The 23,907-nt window shown below is 41.6% G+C and overlaps 1 protein-coding gene across 1 annotated transcript in view; it reads right to left on the reverse strand.

The window, feature by feature from the left end:
* The window catches only part of itga3b (integrin, alpha 3b), a 146,351-nt gene that overhangs the window by 16,545 nt on the left and 105,899 nt on the right, over positions 1–23,907 (reverse strand). The window contains exons 9-18 of the mRNA XM_055657276.1: positions 20,721–20,854; positions 19,445–19,528; positions 18,692–18,759; positions 16,633–16,772; positions 13,865–14,008; positions 12,170–12,276; positions 10,652–10,826; positions 8,859–8,933; positions 5,471–5,547; positions 3,919–3,996 (exon numbers count right to left, since the gene is read on the reverse strand). Coding sequence (XP_055513251.1) covers positions 3,919–3,996; positions 5,471–5,547; positions 8,859–8,933; positions 10,652–10,826; positions 12,170–12,276; positions 13,865–14,008; positions 16,633–16,772; positions 18,692–18,759; positions 19,445–19,528; positions 20,721–20,854 — 1,082 coding nt within the window. The remainder of the gene's footprint in view (positions 1–3,918; positions 3,997–5,470; positions 5,548–8,858; positions 8,934–10,651; positions 10,827–12,169; positions 12,277–13,864; positions 14,009–16,632; positions 16,773–18,691; positions 18,760–19,444; positions 19,529–20,720; positions 20,855–23,907) is intronic.

Raw genomic sequence — 23,907 nt, forward strand, 5'->3', positions numbered from 1 at the left:
AGCCCATCCTTTTGAGCTCCAGCAGCCCAGATTCAATCCTGGTCTCTGGTGCTGTCTTTGTGGAACGGTCTCTTTGTGACCACGTGGTTTTCCGCCGGTTTCCTCCCACATCGATAAATATCCGAGTTGGTGGGTAAATTGGCCAATTGTTCCTCACATTTAGATAAATATAGTAGAATCCAAGGCCGAGTTAAATGGAATAAGGAGAAAATAAAATTGGTTTGGAAAGGATTAGTGAAGAGAAATGGGTACTTGATGATTGGGACAGACTTTGTGTACTGAAGAGCCTGTTTCTGTGCTGAATCTCTCTAATTACTCTGTAAGATTTATCATAAACAGCAACAGCATAATTTAATACTGTAGCTTTACACACCAACCACTTCCTATTTGATGAAATAACTGGATAATTCAGTATTCAGTATTCAGTATTTCTTTAATATCATTTTCACTGAGTACTCGCATACACAGAGGACACGAGAAAACGTTGCTCGATCGGTTTCCATTCAGTGTATAAATTAAAAAAAATAAATACATAGAGCTTTAAAAACAAATTAAAATTACCATGTTTAAAACAGAAAGTAGGCCTAAAATTAACAATATAATAAAAACAGACATTCCGATCGACAGTGGCTTTACTTTTACTTTGACAGGTGCCTAACTGTCAAAGTATGGGCGGGGTTGGATGTGTTGGTGAGCGATATTTTGGGAGGGGACAAAGTCCGTTAACCAGTCTTATTGCCTGTGGGAAGAAGCTGAGGAGCATCCTGCTGGTTTTTCAGCTGGTGCTCCTGTACCTCTTCCCAGATGGCAGAATGGAAAAGATGTGATGTGATGGGTGGTAGGGGTCATGGATGATGGAGATGGCTCTACTGATGCTCCTCTTCTTGTATATCTCCAGCAGGAAAGGGAGTGGGGCACCAATAATCCTGCTGGCGGTCTTCACTATCCTGTTGAGTTGATATTGTTCGTAAGCCTTGCAGCTCCCGAACCAGGAAGTGATGCCGTAGGTTATTATGCTTTCAATTGTGCCCCTGTAGAAGGTTCTTAGATGGGCAGTGGGGAGACCTGCTTTCCTTAGTCTCCGGAGAGGGTGGAGTCGCTGTTGGGCTCTTTTGACCACTGCTGTGGTGTTGGTCATAGAGGTCAGGTCATCCGATAGGTGGAGTCCTAGGAACTTCACACTGCTGACCCTCTCCACAGCAGCTCCATCAATGTACAGCGGTGTGTGGTGTTGTTTTCCAGCCCTCCTGAAGTCGACTACCATCTCCTTAGTTTTTCCACATTAAGAGTGAGGTTGTGGGATCTGTGAGCAGCTCCACCTCCATCCTGTACGCCGACTCATTATTGTCACTGATGAGACCCACCACTGTTGTGTCATCAGCGAACTTGTTGATATAGTTGTTACTGAGTCTAGCAGTACAATTATGTGTAAGCAGACTAAACAGCAGGGGGCTTAGGCCACAGCCTTGGGGTGAGCCAGTGCTCACGGCGATGGTTCTCGATGTCCGACTGCCCACCCTGATTGTCTGCTGCCGTTGTGATAAAAAGTTAAGGACCCAGTTGCAAGTGCCAATATCCACCCTTAACAACTTCAGCTTCTCCACCAGCTGCTGTGGAATGATTGTATTAAAAGCGGAGCTGAAGTCTATAAAGAGGATCCTGGCATAGGTATTTTTCCGGTCGAGATGTGACAGTGCGAGGTTGAGTGTTGTGGAGACTGCATCCTCTGTGGACCGGTTGGCTCTATAAGCAAACTGCAGTGGGTCTAGGTCGGCAGGGTGACAATTTTTAGCGTGCTGCATAACCAGCCGCTCAAAACACTTCATTAATATGGGTGTGAGAGCCACTGGGCGAAAGTCATTGAGACAGGCTGGGTTGGGTTTCTTCGGGACAGGAACGATGGTGGCACTTTTTAGACAATTGGGCACTACTGCCTGGCTGAGTGAGATGTTAAAAATGTCTGTAAAGACATCTTTTAGTTGCTCGGCGCAGTCCCTTAAAACGCATCCAGGGATGTTATCCGGCCCTGCAGCTTTGCATGGATTGACGCTGGCAAAGGCCTTTTTAACTCCAGCTGCGGACAGCCTGAGCGACTGGTCGCTGGGTGATGGCAGGAGTGCTCGTATCTGGGTGGTATTTTTAACCTCAAACCGTGCGTAAAACTCGTTCAGTTCATCTGGTAGAGAGGGGTCGTTTTGGCATATCCGCAGCGTAGTCAGTGTCAGTGATAGTATGAAATCCCTGCCACAATCGATGTGTGTCTTTGTCATTTGTGAAGTGGCTATTAAGTTTTTGTCTATACAGCCTCTTCGCTTCCCTGATCCCCCGGGATAGGTTACTCCTTGACAGTTTGTATGCAGCATTCCGGACTCTCAGTAGAGAACACACTTCCCCAGTTAGCCAAGGTTTCTGATTGGCACGCCTCTTGACGGTTTTAACCACCGTCACATCATCAATGCATTTATTGATGTATCTGATGACGGATTCTGTGTATTCTTGGAGGTCAATGCCACTGTCACCTGTTGCCGCCTCTCTGAAAATGGCCCACTGTGTGATTTCAAAACAGTCTTGCAGTGCTGCGGTAGCTCCCTGTGGCCATATTCTGACTTCTTTGACCATTGGCCTGTCCTGTTTCACCCTGGGTCTGTGTGCAGGTGTGAGCATAACCACCAGGTGGTCAGAGTCGCCGATATGGGGGAGAGGGGGGCTGCTTAATATGCATCTTTAATGTTTGTGTACACCAGGTCTAGTGTGTTCTTTTCCCTGGTTGCAATGTTCACATGCTGGTAAAATCTAGGCAGAACAGATGTAAGACTTGCCTGGTTGAAATCCCCAGCTGCCATGAAGAAAGCATCGGGATGTTCCCTCTGCTGCTCACTGATGTTGTTGTAGAGTTCTGTCATAGCGTCCTCCACGTCCGCGCTCGGTGGTACATGGACGGCCGTTATGAAGACTGCAGTTAGCTCCCTCGGTAAGTAGAAGGGTCGGCATTTCACAGTCATTAGCTCTACGTGGGGTGAGCAGTAAGTGGAAACCACCACGGCATCCCAACACCACGATCTATTAACATACACGGCCAGGCCGCCTCCCCTTGACTTACCAGCTAGCGAAGCTACTCTGTCAGCTATGTGTAGCATTAGCCCATCCAGCTGGATCGCAGCGTCCGTGATGTTCTGGTTCAGCCAGGTCTTCGTAAGGACGTGGACACAGCAGATCTTCACGCTACGTTGAGTAGCTCTCCACGCTCTGATGTAGTCCATCTTGTTGTCGAGGGAGAGGACATTTCCCAACATGAGTGTAGGCACTGCTTGTTTATAGGGATTAGCGACTAGCCTAGCGTAGACTCCTCCGCCATTCCCCCGCTTCCGCATCCTGCTACACCGCTTGCGGTGATTCCTCACCAATGTTGTTCCACGTGCAGCCGCGGCTTTCCGTGGACCTACGCGACGCACAAGTCCCAGCTCGCCCAGAACGCTCCGTAAGTGTTTGTTACAGCAAGAAGCGTTGTCGTGAGTGTCCAACAGAAACTGTCACTCATACTGCCGCACATATATACCCTCTCTCAACACACATTCTCCAGTCATGATTAGAATGTCATAGTTGAGATAGGAATTAAATATAGAATGGCCACATAATAATTGTTATCATTAGAATTTCAGTCAGTGGCACTCAGATTCACAGTAATAATTTTACAATAATTTGGCTTGTAAGGGTAAAATCACAACTTTATAAATAAGCTAGTCTTCCTCATCCATATATGGTGTTGCACAACAGCAATTGATAGCATGTTAAATTATGCAAAAGGTTTTAGGTATTAAGAAAAGCCAGTTCATTCTAAAACATCAAGTATCATTTCACCAGATTTGTATCATCTAAGTAAACAAAGGCATATATTTAACAGAACAGTTAGATTCTTACCAATCTAGGTTAACTTGTAGTTGAATGTGCACAGAAATTGATGCTGTAGTTAAATGTAGATCATGTTGCTTACTTTCACTGTTGGTAAAATAATAAATAATGTTTAAATATAATTCTTCTGAAAAGTTCCATTCTTAATTTGGTGCCCATGTCAGGTAAACAATAATATGCCAAACACCTTGCTAACATGGATTGATTGGGACATGATTTTTATGCTGGCCATTTTTCTTCTCATGTCTAATATCATCATTCAGCTGGATCATTCCCAAACAGCATCAGAGCAGTCTGGATACTGCAGTCAATAATCCACCAAACTGGTCTATGGCATAGTGAAACCAATGCAGAGACGAGGCAATTAGGATATACATATTTTCACACTTTTCCCTCTGTTTTACGATCAAACAGTATCTTTGGAGAACATGGATAGGTGACCCTTCTTCAGACTAATCTGTCTGATCAGTCATCTGTCCATGTCCTCAGAGATGCCGCCTGACCCGTTGAGTTATTCTAGCACTTTTGTGTCTTTTTTTAATCCAATGCTCTACTGGTTAGCGAGTATGCTCGGAGATGTTACCCCGAAAATTGTGTCAGAACAGAATGCTCATGAAACCAGTGTTTCACAGTTGCAGTCAGACAAGGTTTTAAGTTCTTATCCGATTCCTACATAGTCCATGACCAGTGCTTGGTCCATGTTGTGCCAGCCCATGCTGCCCTCTTGTCCCATTTAGGGTTGTCCATATGCTCCATGACAGTTCGATGATATGCTGCTGTGTTATTGGGTGAGATACAAAGTGTTTGTATGTAAGGATTTTCTTTTGGAGCTTTCCTCACAAATTCTTTGCTGTTATGGACTGGGGGCGGTGCTGGGTTCATGTCCCAGAGGGGTCTCCGGAGTTTGTGTGTAGGACTGAAAAACCTTGAAGGATTTTTGTAGATGGGAAAGTTGGAGTGCTTGTTCCCTGTATAATGGGAGTAAGGGGGGGGGGCAGTGAACTGCAATTGATGTGTAGTGATGATAATGATTTTGCTCCAATGACTTGCGGCGCAGACCGAGCAGAACATTTTATGTGGGAAGAGAAGCTGATTTCAGATTGTGGACCCTTAATCAGAACTGGGAAAGAGAGAAAAGAAGCGGAGGGAGGGTGGGAATGGGGGAGTGTCTTTGTTCTGCTCAAGGGAAGAAACAGAGAGTCCTCCGTGCATCCCGATGAGGGGTGGAGGTGTAAATAGTTGGTAAAGATCCGCTTTTGGAAATGGTCAATGCGGCAGAGAGGATCATAACTGTCAAAGATTTCAAGTGTGAAGCAACTGAGCCAGAGGATAAATGATTGTTTACAGTTGATGCAAGATTTGTAGACAAGTGAAATAAAGGCTAACCCGGAGTTACAGAGTCATTTCAAAATTGAACAATTGTCTGATATTTGTGCCACAATAGATTGGTTCCCAAATGTTTATTTTAACTTGACTACAATAGTTCGGTAATAATGATGAACCGAATAATAATTATTAAATAGTTTAGTTTTAATGAAACTGCAAAAAAAGTTTTCCTTACGTTGAAAGTTGGAGTCCCACATTGATTTCGCTCATGTGAAGAGTTATTTCTGTTTCCGTGATTATATGGATTACAGCCTACAAAAGAAAAAAGTACCATTTACTAGCTATCTCTGATATTTCTCGTTTGCTTTCTTTAACATCTTTTGACTTCCTGTTCCTTAAAAAATATCTGATAATGTTAAAATTTGATTTAATTTTTCGACATCATTTTCCATTTTTGATTCAACAATCAAAAGCAAATGCTAGCAATAAAAACAACAAAAAGTCTGGAACTTCCACACATGCACTGTGAAGGTTTAGGTTTATCATTGTCACTTTCACTGACGTACAGTGAAATGTTTTGTTCTGCATTTTTATCCAAACAGTTCAGATATACCATGCAAAATGTACAATCAAGTCACACTCGGGTACAATAGATAGAGCAATGGGGTAGATACAGAGTGTAGAATATAGTTCTCAGCAGTGTAGTACATCAGTTCCACAGATAAAGTCCAAATGAAGCAATGGAAGTCCTACAAATAAATTCATGATGCTGTGACTCCATTAAAGGGGATTACAGAGCTGCAGATTACGAAGTGAATCTACTATAAAAAAATGAGATTAAAGTATTTCATTCTTTTAAAATAACTATTTAATCCTTTATTTCCATTGTAATATTCTGTATTATTTTCCGATTATCAGATACATTTACAAACATCACTGCAACTTTTACAACTGGCAAAGCTGTCAGAGCAGGTTTGTGGGCAGAGCTTGGAACTGTGGCACCAGGTACGGTTGCCAATGGTTCTGTTTTCTGCAGGATTTTCCGTATCAGAAATAATAATTGTGACAATGATATGATACTTGAATTTTCTCATATAATCAATTGAAATGAGAGGGTCATGATGTCTCTTGGATGAGCACAGCTTCTAATGTGGAGCTGCTGACGGAGCCCGCGGCTGGGGCCTGGGTTGGAGCCATGGAGGCCTCAGGAGGGGGCCCGGCAGCGTTAGTGGAGAGGTCGGCACGGCGGCTGATTATGATGCCGACTGACGGACAAGGACGGACATGTGAAGTAATGACGTCGCTGCTCATGGAGGGAACGAAGGAGGACCCAGCATGTGAGGAAGGGAGAGGAACAATGGACAATGGAGGACCCAGCATGAGGGGCCCACCATGAGTGAGGGGAATTGGGGAATTTTGTAAGCGCTCTTCATGGCAAGGTATGCAAACAAACAAATAATTTTACTGTGACTTGTCACATGTGACAATAAAGTTTTCAGTTTTCATTCATTCATTAACATACTGGCATGAATTAATGTTGGAATTAGTAATAACATAGATGTTAATTATTATTATTGTGATTGTTGAGCATCATGGATTCAAATATCTGGTTAACTACTGCATTAAAAATGTCAGGGAAAACTTCAGGTTCTGATAAATTTAATGATGTCATTTACTCGTATAACAAATCATGCTGCATTATAGGCTGAGGTAACTTGTAGTATATCAGCTGTTGTGATAAAGTGCTCTTTCACCATCTAGTGGTTTAGAGAGGCCAATTTATGCTAATGTAAAACACGATAGTCCAAATTGTACTGTTAAAACTCCAGACTGGAGATGTCATACGGTCATAAGCAATAGAAGCAGAATGAGGCCATTTGGCCCATCAAGTCTACTCCACCATTCAATCATGGCTGATCTATCTCTCCCTCCTAACTCCATCCTTGTGCCTTCTCCCTTTAACCCCTGATACCCGTACAAATCAAGAGTCTATCTCTGCCTTACAAATTCCACAGATTCATCACCCTCCGACTGAAGAAATTCCTTGTCATCTCCTTCCAAAGGGAACGTCCTTTAATTCTGATGATCTGACCTCTAGTCCTAGACTCTCCCACTAGTGGAAACATCCTCTCCACATCCACTCTATCCAAGTCTTTCACTATTCGGTACATTTCAATCAGGTTCCCCCTCATTCTTCTAAATTCCAGGGAGTACAGACTCAGTGCTTTCAAACACTCATCATTAGTTAACCCACTCATTGCTGGGACCATTCTTGTAAACCTCCTCTGGACCCTCTCCAGGGCCAGCACAAGTGATTTACATTCTTGATGCTGCCCATTTATTTTTCTCCTCAAATTTCCCAGAGTCTTTGTGTCACAGCATGAATCTCTTTATTGTCTCATGTTCATATCAGAATGGCCACTTAACCAATTTCTGTTTGTATGCCTCGCAAATATAAGTGCGCACATGCATGCATGTGAGTTTTATCTGCACACCTATCTGTAAATTTAATGAGTAGTTCAGTAGAGATTTTTTCAGATTTGTGTCATAGATGAAGTGGGACTAGTGAGCCCCTTCCTTATAATATATAACCTGGATAACATATCAGACGTGGAGATAATGCTTATAACATACTCAATGTACAGAAGAAAGATATAATCAGAATGTTAGAACATCAGAAATAGCAACAGGTGTATGATTATGGCCCCATTACCCTGATTTACTATTCAATAAGATTTTGACTGATCATATTTTGGTCTCACCCAATTTCCTGATTGTTTCCGCATGTTTTAAAATTCCAATGGCGATAGGCCTAACTTGGTTACCTGTTCCTGGAAAGACAATGCTTTCATTTCAGGAATCAACAAAGTAAAACCACGAACTGAACAGTTCTTACCTTCTTACTGCCTTCCTTAAATAAACAGACAGGCCATCCAAATTAACCATTCCCTGGGCAAGCCAAGTTTCTGCATGCCAGGTCTGTGAACACCCAGATATCTCTCCACTGTAACATCCTGTAGTTTATTTGAAACCAAAACATTAACTATTTTTATCACCACAGGTACTGCCTGATCTGCTGAGTATTTCTGACATTTCCTGATATGTATTCCTCATTTGGTTGATAGACATGCGACAGTGGCGCAGCGGTAGAGTTGCTGCCTTATAGCGCTTGCAGCGGCGGAAACCCGGATTTGATCCCGACTATGGGTGTTGTCTGTACGTTCTCCTGTGTCCACGTGGGTTTTCTCAGAGATCTTTGGTTTCCTCCCACACTCCAAAGACGTACAGGTTTGTAGGTTAATTGGCCTCGTGTAAGTGTAAATTGTCCCTAGTGTGTGTAGGATAGTGTTATTGTGTGGGGATCGCTGGTCATTGCGGACTCGGTGGGCCGAAGGGCCTATTTCTGCTTGGTACCTCTAAACAAAAAGAAGCAAACCGTATCAAATAGGATTAATGCAGTTGGGTTCCTGGTTGTCAAGGTGAAATAGGCCCCATCAAGGTCATGGGGCCTATTTCTGTTCTGTATGATTCTAACACCAGAAATAGTCGGAGCCTTTGCAGACTATAAGGTGAAAACCACATTTTAAAAATTGGACACGACGCCAAGAAGATGAAGAACATACCTCTTGCCGCATTGTGAAAGGATTTCCAATATCACAGATCAAAGTGTTACGGTCATGATCACAGCGTATTTCACCCTAAAAGAAAGAGACAATAGAATGGTTGTTCTTACTTTCAGCATTACAGAACAAAGCCAAATTATATTCAGCATACTTCCATTTAAACTGTGAGATCTCCAGCTCTCTGCTCAAAATCTGATATTGCATTTGAATCTCGACAGTGATAGTTCAATTGCACAGAACATTAGAGGCAGAATCCTGTGTTGCACATTACTAATGGCATGTGATTTTAGAAAATGGTTGGTGCTTCTAAGGATGTATTTGATATTTATTAGATATGGGTCAGTCTTTATCTGTGAACTTTTTACTAGGAAATTCATTGGTACATGAGGTCCGTGTCCTGTGTGCTCTTGCACTTTCAAGTCTTTCCTATTGCATATGTTCCCATTGTGAAGAATGCAAAGTACACCAATTCCATCTGTTGCCTGGGAATGGTTGAGTGATCATGAGAGTGATTAGCTTGGTAGTGAATATGAAGGTAGGATCTGGTATCTGAAGTGGCTCAGGTCAACTGACTAGAAGAGGGATTCAGATGATGAGACCTTGATGTTAAGATTAGTAGTTGGTGGAGAGAAGTGGAATGTTAGCTAAGGATGACTATTGGGGTCAGGTTAGTTTGACAGATTGGATGTTAGGACATTTTTCTTAGTTATGTCAGGTCGGGGGTTTGGGGGGCGGGATGCTGGGGATGGTATAAGGAACTTGTAAAAACACCCAGTTAAGAATTTAGAGGGGCCCCATCTGAATCAGATATTCAGATCCACACCATTGCAGGTCACCATTTATGTCACAAAGAAGCAGGGGCATATGTACAGAGGAGGCTCGTTTCCACATGAATGGTCCAGAACAACAATTCTGGACAGCACATCCCATTCGAAGTGCATAATTTTACAATCATATTGTAGCACACTGTATCCAATGTTTAGGTCCTTCAGTTTTTAGTTATGGTCACTGGAACCTATTTTTGAATGATCTATTGTGCTTTGTAGTAATTGTGGCATAATAAATAATTTAAAATATCCTAGTGACGGTGTCTAATGTCAGATGACTCAAAATTAAACATTGGACCTTTGCATATCTATGGCTAGAATGACACTGGGTTAATAATGCCCACCGTAATTTAACACCAAATAAAAACAAAGACATGAAATTGTTGGAAATACTCTGTACAGTTTTATATTTTATTTATCCTCTAAAGCAAAACTATTCACATCTGATGTGTTTCAAAGGAAGTATAGTTCTGGAACTTACATTTTAATGTCCTGCGACCAGTATTCATGAACATCATGCTTTGTATATTTCTTGTAGGAGGCCATTTGGCCCCTCAAGTCTACGCTAGCTCTTAGAGCAAGATCATTCTTCCTTTTAACCAGTACTCGACAGATAGCACAATGGGCTAAGAGTTCGGCTGGCGACCGGAAGGTAGCCGGTTCAAATCCCGCTTGGAGTGCATACTGTCGTTGTGTCCTTGGGCAAGACACTTCACCCACCTTTGCCTGTAATGGAATGTTACGGCGGCAGGCGCGGGCACACCGCGACGCCCTGTGTCTCCCTTTCAAGGGAGATGCTAAAAATGCATTTCGTTGTCTCTGTACTGTACACTGACAATGACAATAAATTGAATCATTTCATTTTATTTCATTTCATTTCATTTCATTTCATTACTCTCTCACGTGCCAATAAATTCACCCCAATTCCCCACCCACTGAAAGGACAATTTGCGGTAGCGTTCTTACCGAACGAACATTGGAGTACGACAGTGTGTCTGGCAGAGTGACGTTCAGCCGCGCCTGGTGTGCATCTTCACCATTTGTGGCATCTGTTGGCTTATTTGTAATCTTTACTTGTAACACAAGCTTAACTATTGGGTTGTTTCGTTGATTGTACTCCAAGATTTGCTTGCCATTCATTCTGGTAGTGAAACATCAAGAAAAGAAGAATCATTCCCTTTTCTGACCCCAAAATTGTGTGATGTATTAATCAGCAAACAATGCAGTGAAAATTGCACAATTCTCATTCTCACTGTCACATTAACATTTTCTTTATTATGCCATTTTCAATACTTTTTCACTTTCACATGGACATCGTTTGTGTGGTATTGGGGTGAAGTTTAAGCTGACGGCATTAAGGTATAGTATCATGACTTAATTCCAAGATTGGTGTTTGTCTGCTTTGCACCTTTCCTCTTTATCCTAGGACACAAGAATCTCATACATGGGGAAGATAATTTATTGGGAGAAAAATACAACAAGAAAAAGTCTATGTCATTACTGAAGCTGTTTTTTGAACTTTTTCTTATTTTTTTTCTCAAGATTTACAGCATTATAGTTTGAAGTGGCAAACACTGCATTATCTGTTGCATATCAGGAGAGTGGCACCTGCATTTGGGAACATTTTTCCATAATCTCACATATTAAGGATTACTCTCTAAACTGTTAGTCTCAGAGTCAGAGTCAGAGTCAATTTAATTGTCATTTGGACCCCTGGAGGTCCAAACGAAATGCCGTTTCTGCAGCCATACATTACACACAAATAGACCCCAGACACAACACAATTACATTTTACATAAACATCCATCACATAGTCTCGATACCAAGCTCCAAACTTTCTCTTTTTGTTACGTTTTTATTGCTTCTTAAGTTACCCCCAGATTCGTAAAATCAGCAGCTCTTTATGTGGCAAAAGCTTTATGCTTTTTTTTAATCCAAGTGCTCTAATCGTCATAGATAGACACAATGTGCTGGAGTAACTATGCGAGCCAGGTAGCATATCTGGAGAAAAATAGGTGACATTTCGGATCGGAACCCTTCTTCAGACTAAAATTAGTCTGAAGGAGGGTCTCAACCCGAAACATCAATTATCCTTTTTCTCCACATGCTGCCTGACCGCTGAGTTACTCAAGCACTGTGTGTCTATCTTTGGTATAAACTTTATATCTCTTTAGTAGTTCTTTGTTTCTACATTTTGGCTTTAATCTTTGTGTTCTTCTCTTTTCTTGCAATTTCAGAAAAACCTTGAGCTAAGGCTGCTAGCAAACAAATGATTGAGATGTGCCTGAGCCTTGAATTGCCACAGCTGAAGATATCTTAAAAGGCTGTAGGACTGGCAAAAGATGCAGAGATTGGGAGAAAAAGTGCTAGTGGAGGAATTTAAATGCACATTTATGAGATTAAGAATTTGTCATCAGAGCAAGGTCTTGGCACACTTTTCTAAGCATGGTCAGAATGTCTGAATGAGGAGGCTTTTCTCAATACCTTTTGAAGGGTACAAATTTTTCGTTCTCTAGCTTCCCATATTTGTAAGACATTTTGAGATTGCTTTTGCAGATCGAATCATTCCCACATTTTTTCTGAATAGATATCTGCAAAAAGATGTTTATGTTAATATAAAATTAATATCAAGCAAGGAATTGATCTAAAAAACATCCACAAATGTCACAGTGAAAAGATTTTAACAGGAATTTGATATAATTCTGGATTTTCCCCATTGACCCAGATCACAGTCAATCCAAGCTGCACCCAGTGGCTGCGCAAAGGTGTCAAGGCTGCATGGTTATTCATGACCTTGATGTCTCATCTTTCCAATTGTCCTGCAAGCACATAAGGACTGTGGACCTTAACCTTAAAGTCTCCGAGGGCACCAGTTGAACACACACCCTATAGCCTTTGATACCTTATGGTGTGAAATTGTGCAGGGTCTTGATGAGACCACATCTGGAGTATTGCGTACAGTTTTGGTCTCCAAATCTGAGGAAAGACATTCTTGCCATACAGGGAGTACAGAGAAGGTTCACCAGACTGATTCCTGGGATGTCAGGACTTTCATATGAAGAAAGACTGGATAGGCTCGGCTTGTACTCGCTAGAATTTAGAAGATTGAGGGAGGATCTTATAGAAACTTACAAAATTCTTAAGGGGTTGGACAGGCTAGATGCAGGAAGATTGTTCCCGATGTTGCGGAAGTCCAGGACAAGGGGTCACAGTTTAAGGATAATGTGGAAATCCTTTAGGACCGAGATGAGAAAAACATTTTGCACACAGAGAGTGGTGAATCTCTGGAAAACCCTGCCACAGAAGGTAGTTGAGGCCAGTTCATTGGCTATATTTAAGAGGGAGTTAGATGTGGCCCTTGTGGCTAAAGGGATCAGGGGGTATGGAGAGAGGGCAGGTACAGGTTACTGAGTTGGATGATCAGCCATGATCATATTGAATGGCGGTGCACGCTCGAAGGGTCGAATGGCCTACTCCTGCACCTATTTTCTATGTTTCTATCCATCCCACTGTTCTTTAACCTGATACTCAAGGACATCTTAAAAACAAATGAAATCACTTTTCCTTCGATTTAATATCAATAAAAAGTAATTCATTTAAAACCAAATAAATTCATTTAAATTAACAATATGCAGAGGAAAAAAGGTAAACATGAACATAGCTAAGCAAATTAAAATAGGCAATCCCTACAAGAACTAGGTTGGTGAAGTGCATGTGGCCCAGAGTACAGTCCGTTACAGCATATCCCCGGAACAGCGCTGAGATGCATCACCATCTGATCGCCCGTGCATTCACTATCTTGAGGCTGCTCTGTGCAGGCATACATGGATATGCGTACTCGACTTACTGTGGAGCACGATAGAATCATGGGCTAGCCATCAGTGTGACGTAGCAGGAGGAGGAGAGGGGGGGGGGGGCAGTGCAGTGGGTTAACATTCTGATGGTGTGTGAATCTCTAAAATAAAGAGACCTCACCCAAAACGTTGCCCCCAGAGATGCTGCCTGTCTCACTGAATTAGTCCAGCGCTTTATGTTACAACTACACAATTTATTAACTGTTTCTTGTCTCATTTTCCAGATTCCAACATGTTCCCAACACACTGTCTGTCCGACATGCTTTACTTCCTCTCAGCTTACTATTCTTCTGTAATCATTAGGTAAATTAACTCTCCAAATTACCTTTTTTGTTTTGATGTACGGCTGTCCTACATTCAAAATGGGATAATCATTCATATCGACCATTACTTGAGCCGATTTGCTTTTATTGACAATGTTGTAACTAAGAGTGATTGAGATGGGTTGAAGTTTATCTTGCACTGGTTCCTAGAAAAACACAAAAAAATCATTTAAGTATGAATTATTAGAAACTCAATCTTGCCATACATAGGCAGTAATTCCATTAGGCTACTGCCACTCAAAATACAAATTGCATTTCTATCTAGGCTAAGATAAGCTTCATCCAAGGCTTCATCAAAGAATGGTAAAAAAAAGTCAGGATTTAGTTGAACCAAAATGTATTACATTTTCAAATCAGTAGTCATTAAAAGTGCAGCTATGGCTGGAAGATGAAAGGCATTTATGATCAACATGTCTAAGGTGATGTGTACCAAATACTTATGAATACAATGAATCAAATGGCACGACAAAGTGGTAACAAAGAGAAAGCAAGAGTGCAGAACTAAATGCAAGCAATGAGATTACGGTGTCAGCTAATAGAAAAATGGAAGGATAACAAATAATAATTATAGATGAAATAAAGAATTAAATACTGATTAACAGTGGAAGACAAGGAATGTAAATGATTGCTTGTTTTAACATTATCTACCACACTCAAGTCAAGTTGGGTTTATTGTCATTCGTACACTGAGGTACAGGTACAATGAAAACTTTGCTTGTAGCAGCATCACAGGCACACGGACTCGGGCAACACACAAAACATCAATTATATATGGTAATGAAAAAACAAGATATCAGTGCAAACCTAATTAGTAAACAAGTCCATGGTAGTGAAAGAGATGGTCCATAGTATCCCGTTACTGAGGTAGGATTAGGGATGTGCACGTCAGTGTTAAGAACCTGATGGTTGTAGGAAAGGAAATAAGTGCTTCCTCCTGCGTCATGTAGATGCCTTTGATGGTGGGGAGGGCTGAGATTGTGATGGGATTGGCCGAGTCCACCACTCTAAGCAGCCTCTTGTGTTCCTTTGTGTTGGAATTGCCATACCAGACCATGATGCAACCAGTCAGGATACTTTCTATAGTGCATCTGTGGAAGTTTGTAGGAGTATTCCATGACATGCCAAATTTGTCTAAACATCTATGAAAGTAGAAATGCAAGCCTGCATTCTTCATGATTGCATCTACGTAATGTGCCCAGGACAGGTCACCTGAGATGTTAACACCTAGGAATTTGAAGCTGAATTAGAAGACATTTTGCAGGCAGCATGCATGATGTATATTCATGTTCTCATCTTTTAATGCTGAAATTTGCAAGCCAGAACTACAGCTCTAGGAATTGGGCGTTTACGCCAGATAAATGCAATTACATATATCCTATGTGTCTATGAATTGCTTATTAGTTGATCAAAAATTAAAGAGATTTCAGAATCTGAAAGTGGGAAGGAGAAGCAAAGACAAATGCCGACTAAGATGCCCAATGTATACTAGTACCATCTCCCTGCAGTTGGCCCACATCCCTCTCAACTTTTCCTATCCATGTACCTGTCTAAATCTATTTTAAATGTTGTTACAGTACCTGCCTCAACTATCTCCTCTGGCAGCTAAGTCCATTTACCCACCACCCTCTGTGTGAAAGAGTTGCCCCTCTGGTTCTTACTAAATCTTTCCCCTCTCACCTTAAAACTATGTCCTATGGTTCCTGATTCCTCTACTCTGGGTTACAAAAATGTGCATTGTTTTGCACAGATGGGGTATACCCCAGATATATTGAAAACTCCAATTCCTTGCACATAGCTTGGAACTACCCTTACATCATTAATGCATTGTATGGTGATTCATAGCAAAAGGATTTGAGTATAGGAGCAGGGAGGTTCTACTGCAGTTGTACAGGGTCTTGGTGAGACCACACCTGGAGTATTGCGTACAGTTTTGGTCCCCTAATCTGAGGAAAGACATTCTTGCCATAGAGGGAGTACAGAGAATGTTCACCAGACTGATTCCTGGGATGTCAGGACTTTCATATGAAGAAAGACTGGATAGACTCGGTTTGTACTCGCTAGAATTTAGAAGATTGAGGGGGGATCTTATAGAAACTTACAAAATTCTTAAGGGGTTGGACCGGCTAGATGCAGGAAGATTGTTCCCGATGTTGGGGAAGTCCAGAACAAGGGGTCATAGTTTAAGGATAAGGGGGAAAATCTTTTATGACCGAGATGAGGAAAACTTTTTTCACACAGAGAGTGGTGAATCTCTGGAATTCTCTGCCATAGAAGGTAGTTGGGGCCAGTTCATTGGCTATATTTAAGAGGGAGTTAGATGTGGCCCTTGTGGCTAAAGGGATCAGGGGGTATGGAGAGAAGGCAGGAACAGGATACGGAGTTGGATGATCAGCCATGATCATATTGAATGGTGGTGCAGGCTCGAAGGGCCGAATGGCCTACTCCTGCACCTATTTTCTATGTTTCTATGATTAAATACTGCATATGTTACTGACGGGACAGTAACTTCAGGGAAAGGAGAGAACAGTATTTTAGGAATCGGGACTGAAATTTAAATGTTATCTTAAAAGCGAAATATAAATCAAAAGCAACACATTAACTTTCAAATCAATTTCCCTCTCTGCATTTCATTCGGTGTGAACGTTCTTTAGGGTCTGGTTTTACATACGTTGAATCTAGTACCAGAACAAATGTAATTCTGAAGACATAAAATAAAAGACAACACAGGGATTAATGAGGAGGAAATGACTTCTCGGTAGGCTAATCTTACCATCATTCCCAGCTGGATGGAATGGCATTTTGATGTCGGCATTGAGAAAATGCCTAAATAGAAAGCACGGTTTTTCTTAACAAATTTAACCCGTGGATGAGTGCGCCTGTCTTTTTCAGCCTCCAGTTTGTACTCAAGATCTGTATTCAAATGAAACATCAAAATAATGACATACGGCAATTTATTAACATCTCTGTGGAGTTATATACATAGAGAAATGCAACTTGAAGAACCTTTGCGGCAAAACATGTGAACACAACAGAAAACAAATGACAGGGGAATGGCAGGAAATTAGAAACCAAGGGTTAAAGGGAGGGCTTTGATCAAGCTCATCAACAAAGCACCAAAAGCACAACCTATCTGTACGCTTTGAATGCACAAAAAATCTTGGTCAAAGGGAGGGCTTAGAGTGATCAAGCTCACAATCAACAAAGCAACCAAATCCCAGCCCACACCTCCCACCTCATCTGGTTCTATCTTTGAAGGCACAAACAAATCTACAAAACTTGGTAACAGGTAACTAAATACGAACACTTAGGGTCTTTCAGAGTGCTGGCATCGGTCGCACCAAGTCGCCAAAATAACATTCAAGCGCCGACCAGATTTTTTGGGGGACAGTAACACATTTTATATCATGATAATTTCCTCAGTCGCCCAAAGATTGTCTGGTCGCCATCACCTCTCACCTGACAATCACTCCCACCGGCCTCTGCAGCCTCCCGCGTTTTATCCTTTTCTGTCTGTCATTTTAATGTCATCTACAGGCAGGGGTTTCAATTTACATTGAGTCAATCAACCTACCCGACCTTTTCTCGAGGAAGCCGGGGACTACACTCACCGTCGCCGTATGAGAGGAAACTCAGCGGGTGAGCCTGTCCCACTGCTGAGTCGGATGCAATTTTTTTCGGCGACTGCTGCGGCATCTGTCAGAGTCGGAGGCTGCTGCAGGTCGGCCTGCTGCTGTTGCTCAACATGTTGCTGCAGAATCCTGATGCGCCGACCAGAGCAGCGCCGGGAGCCCGCGGCTACAAGAGACTTTTGGGGGAACGGCGACTCATGACCGATACAGGGTTCACCCTCCTGGAGCGCGTGTAGCCGGCCCTGCGCGGTTACGGCTGTATGGTCGTTACGAGTAACACCAGGGGCTTCCTCAGTGTGCGCCCAACCACCCGGCGTGGCTTCAATGTCGCCATCGCCAGCCGGGGGCTTTGACTTTGCCACTGCAACATACCTATTTTTTTGGTGCCATACAGCTAGTGGCTGAAAAAATTTGCGGGTAATTTGTGTGTAATGTATGGCTGCACAAACGGCCCATTAGTTTAACTTGTTAATTTGTTAATGTAACTCAGTTAAGTCAACTTTTCCCCATTTTCTCATCAAGAAGATATCTACCTCGGCCTCAAATATATTCAAAGATCCTGCTCCCATCGCAGCACTTTGAAGACAGTTCCACAGGCTCGTGGTTATCTGAAGGGAAAAAAAGTCACCTCACCTCTTTATAAATAGGTGACCTCTTCCTTTTAAACAGTAACCTAATCAGTGTCTCCAACAAGACTGACCCTTTCCTTCACATTTGAGGCTGCTCAGGATGCTGAATGATTTCTCCACCTGGTGAGCATCTGTTCAAATACTCCATACTTTCTCTTGAGAAGACTGTTACTAAATGTAGACCACTGCTTGTTCATATTGTTTATATTAGACTATATAACGGGTTACAAACAATTTTTAGACAAGTTATATTTATGCAATGTATTCTTGGTCAAGACTTCTTAAATTGAATTGTATTCCATCTTAAAGAACAATTAATGTTGTTGGGAACTACATTGACTTTCAAAACTGGGAATACATTATTTGACTGTTTCAGATTAATGGCATCTGGAGAAGTAAAGTTAATGTTTTGGTTGTCAATGGTGTGAATAGTTCAAATATCTTGATTATAATTAGAATTTTCTGCTGCTCAAAGCTATGAAAAATATGTTGTGTCGGTATCCACAGATCCTACAAGCTTACATCAACTGCGTTATGAAAATGTGGCAGCACATTTTATAGTTGTACTTACCAATCTTGCGATTGTACTTTGTATTTCCAGTACTCACAGTGTATGAGAAGCAAACCTTCACTGTGATACTGAATGAAAAAGAACACAAGGAGAATATTTCACTCGCACAGTCAAACAAATCTACTTTTCTGATTTACTAATCTTTAAATGTTTTCACACATTTCTTAAAACATAGAAGTGAGCCAATTATTCCTCTGAATCAATGATTCTCATAACAATACTACCAGTCACACTTACTTTCTAGACCCTAATCTCTCCCACACGCCCATGGACACCACCCATCTACATTTGGTGTAATTCTAATGGACCAATACGTATCACCCAACAAGATTTTGGATGTGGGACGAAACTGGAGCTCCTGGGGAAACCCATTGGTCTCTGGGAGAATGTGCAAGCTTAACAGTGACAATGGTGAAGGTTAAAATTGAACCCATGCTGTTGGAGCCATGAAGCAGTGGCACTTGCTGCTGCACCCCTCAAAAGACATTTCCATTGTTGAATTGAATGACACAAATCCCGATTCCTTGGTTTATAACTTCCATTCTACCCCTCCCACAACAATACATGCATCTGATTCTGAAAAAAAGATACATCTTCCCTTGGAGTTCCACACATCAGTAACGAGGAAAGCAGCCACACTGCTGCCACAGCATGAAGCAGCATGGCTCATCCGTAAGACAGAAATCAATGCATTCTCACGTGTTGAAAATACCCAAGAATTTTAGAGAAATAATTAAAAATTGTAATACTTACCAAGAAGTTGAGTTGCAATATGTGGTATCAATGATTTCTGGTTGCACAGTGAAGTCTTCACTTATATTAATAACTGGCCGTGTTCTGGAAATAAAAAATTGCTATTAACTAACGCAAAAACACCGCTGTGACTCAAGTACGACATTAATTTCTTGCTAAGAACCTATGATTTGTGAAGTGTTTGTTCAATTTCCAATATTTTGAATCTGCATAAAAATGTAATGTTAAACAGGGCTAAATTTTGTTGCAACTATCAGAATACATAAGGATCTCCTACCTCACTCATATTCACATTTGTAAATTTATTTTTCTTGACAAATTCCTGTCTCTCCATATACAATGGAAATTGCCTATGTAAACGACACATTGTAATTAGACAGTTCGGCTGGTGGCTGCATTGTAGAACCTAAATGTTTTATTTTCCAGCTTTCTAATTGTACTGTTGAAGATCTTTTATGCTGTGATTTAATCTATTTTAATTCTTCACAAACATCTACACGTTTTGCAGAAGATAGACACAAAAAGCTGAAGTAACTCAGTGGGACAGGCAACATCTCTGGAGAGAAGGAATGGGTGCCATTTCGGGTCGAGATCCTTCTTCAGACTGGTTAGGGATAAGGGAAGTGAGAGGCAAAGACAGTGATGTGGAGAAATAAAGACCAATAAATGAAATATATTCAAAAAAGTAATGATGATAAAGGAAACATGCCAATGTTAGTCGTTTGTAGGGTGGAAACGAGAAGCTAGTGTGACTTGAATGGGGGGGGGGGGATAGAGAGAGAGGGAACGCCGGGGCTACCTGAAGTGAGAGAAATCTATATTCATACCACTGCGCTTTAAGCTGCCCAAGCGAAATACGAGATGCTGTTCCTCCAATTTGCGTTTAGCCTCACTCTGATAATGGAGGAGACCTAGGACAGAAAGGTCTGTGTAGGAATGGGAAGGGAAATTAAGGTGTCCAACAACCGGGAGATCAGGAGGGTTCAGGCAGGCTGAGCGAAGGTGTTCTGTGAAACGATCGCCCAGTCTACGTTTGGTCTCGCTGATGTATAAGAGTCCACATCCTGAACAACGGATAGAGTAGATGAAATTGGAGGAGGTGCGTGAACCTCTGCCTAACCTGAAAGGACTGTCGGGGTCTGATTTGCAGCTTGAGTATGAATAATACAAAGTCAAACTAATTTGGAAAATAACTTGCGCGAGTTTAAAAATGGGCACACAATATCTACACGTCCGTGTCCAATTTTAATTTGCTTTCTAACGCATTTATGTTTACCTCAGTAAAATGACCTTGTCGGATAACGTTCCAATTAGAATGTCAGGATATTCATTCTGATCGACATCAAGCCCTCCACTGATTGAGTAGCCAAATGTTTTTATCTTCTTACCCAGTTTTTTTCCACTGATGACCTGGAAAATTAAAAATGAACAAAGAATTTATGTCAAGCAGTTTTTGTATGAGTCATAGAATCATAGAGAGTGATAGCACGGTAAGAGGCCCTTCAGCACATTTAATTTTCATCATTGACCATGTTCGCCTTAAGTTTGGTTTACTTAGAAACTTAGAAAATAGGTGCAGGAGTAGGCCATTCAGCCCTTCGAGCCTGCACCGCCATTCAATATGATCATGGCTGATCATCCAACTCAGTATTCCGTACCTGCCTTCTCTCCATACCCTCTGATCCCCTTGGCCACAAGGGCCACATCTAACTCCCTCTTAAATATAGCCAATGAACTGTGGCCTCAACTACCCTCTGTGGCAGAGAGTTCCAGAGATTCACCACTGCACAGGATTTACGAGAGTGTAGAACATACCCTAAGTCGATGCCGTTTCTTTCTTGCAGTTCAATATCAGAAGACATATCTACCAACCTTTTGATACAATCCAGTTACAAACTCGATCTGTGTTGCTTCGTCCAAGACACAACACTATTTTCGGATTTTCGACCCTGGAAGAATATGCATTATCTCTATCAACTGGTCATCACTCATTTTTAACAAGAAAAAATCTAATGTGATCAAACTACCAATCTGAACATCATTACAAGTTGGAAGACAAATATGGCACCCTGGAAGAAATGCATGTGGTCACAAGAAAAATGTGCAAACTGAACACATGGATTGAACGTGGATCTTTGGCATTATGAGGTGAATTATCTTTGCTAGTACAAGTCAAGTCAAGAGAATTTATTGTCATGATAAATTATAAATACATTCCTATTTATGATGATAACCAGTCAACCTGATAGATTGTTAGAATTTATTTTACATTTCAAAATGCTTTATTGCTATTTTTTTAATTTTAATTTTAATGCTAGGAGCATTGTAAGAAAGGTGGATGAGCTTAGAGTCTGGATAGACACCTGGAAGTATGATGTTGTGGCGATCAGTGAAACATGGGTGCAGGAGGGCTGTGATTGGAAACTAAATATTCCCAGGATTTCGTTGCTTCAGGTGTGATAGAATTGGAAGGGCAAGAGGTGGAGGTGTTGCATTACTAGTCAGAGAAGATATTACAGCAGTGCTTTGGCGGGATAGATTGGAGGGCTCATCTAGGGAGGCTATTTGGGTGGAACTGAGAAGTGGGAAAGGGGTAGCAACACTTAAAGGGGTGTATCATAGACCACCAAATGGGGATCGAGAATTGGAAGAGCAAATATGTAAGGAGATAGCAGATATTAGTAGTAAGCACAAAGTAGTGATTGTGGGAGATTTCAACTTTCCACACATAGACTGGGAAACACATTCGGTAAATGGGCTGGATGGTTTGGAGTTTGTAAAATGTGTGCAGGATAGTTTTTTGCAGCAATACATAGAGGTACCTACTAGAGGAGGGGCAGTGTTGGACCTCCTGTTAGGAAATGAGACGGGACAGGTGGCGGAGGTATGCGTTGGGGAGCACTTCGGGTCCAGTGATCACAATACCATTAGTTTCAATATAATTATGGAGAGGGTCAGAACTGGACCTAGGGTTGAGATTTTTGATTGGAGAAAGGCTAACTTTGATGAGATGCGAAATGATTTAAAAGGAGTGAACTGGGACATTTTGTTTTATGGGAAGGATGTAGAAGAGAAATGGAGGACATTTAAAGGGGAAATGTTAAGAGTACAGAATCTTTATGTTCCTGTTCGGTTGAAAGGAAACAGTAAAAAGTGGAAAGAGCCCTGGTTTTCAAGGGAAATTGGACATCTTGTTCGGAAAAAGAGGGAGATCTACAATAATTATAGGCAGCATGAAGTAAATGAGGTGCTTGAGGAGTATAAGGAATGTAAAAATAATCTTAAGAAAGAAATTAGAAAAGCTAAAAGAAGACATGAGGTTGCTTTGGCAAGTAAGGTGAAAGTAAATCCAAAGGGTTTCTACAGCTATATTAATAGCAAAAGGATAACAAGGGATAAAATTGGTCCATTGGAGAGACAGAGTGGACAACTATCTGCAGAGCCAAAAGAGATGGGGGAGATATTGACTAGTGGGGTGCCTCAGGGATCGGTGTTGGGTCCTTTGTTGTTTGTCATGTACATCAATGATTTGGATGAAGGTGTGGTAAATTGGATTAATAAGTATGCAGATGATACCAAGATAGGGGGTGTTGTGAATAATGAAGAGGATTTCCAAAGTCTACAGAGTGATTTAGGCCATTTGGAAGAATGGGCTGAAAGATGGCAGATGGAGTTTAATGCTGATAAATGTGAGGTGCTACACCTTGGCAGGACAAATCAAAATAGGACGTACATGGTAAATGGTAGGGAATTGAAGAATACAGTTGAACAGCGGGATCTGGGAATAACCGTGCATAGTTCCTTGAAGGTGGAATCTCATATAGATAGGGTGGTAAAAAAAGCTTTTGGTATGCTAGCCTTTATAAATCAGAGCATTGAGTATAGAAGCTGGGATGTAATGTTAAAATTGTACAAGGCATTGGTGAGACCAAATCTGGAGTATGGTGTACAAATTTGGTCGCCCAATTATAGGAAGGATGTCAACAAAATAGAGAGAGTACAGAGGAGATTTACTAGAATGTTGCCTGGGTTTCATCAACTAAGTTACAGAGAAAGGTTGAATGTTAGGTCTTTATTCTCTGGAGCGCAGAAGGTTAAGGGGGGGGGGGGGGGGGGGGGGGGACCTTGATAGAGGTCTTTAAAATGATGAGAGGGATAGACAGAGTTGATGTGGATCAGCTTTTCCCTTTGAGAATAGGGAAGATTCAAACAAGAGGACATGACTTCAGAATTAAGGGACAGAAGTTTAGGGGTAACATGAGGGGGAATTTCTTTACTCAGAGAGTGGTAGCGGTGTGGAATGAGCTTCCAGTGGAAGTGGTGGAGGCAGGTTCGTTGGTATCATTTAAAAATAAATTGGATAGGCATATGGATGAGAAGGGAATGGAGGGTTATGGTATGAGTGCAGGCAGGTGGGACTAAGGGAAAAAAGTTGTTCGGAACGGGACTTGTAGGGCCGAGAT

This window comes from Leucoraja erinacea, chromosome 27 (assembly GCF_028641065.1).
Source record: "Leucoraja erinacea ecotype New England chromosome 27, Leri_hhj_1, whole genome shotgun sequence".
Lineage (NCBI taxonomy): Eukaryota > Metazoa > Chordata > Chondrichthyes > Rajiformes > Rajidae > Leucoraja > Leucoraja erinaceus.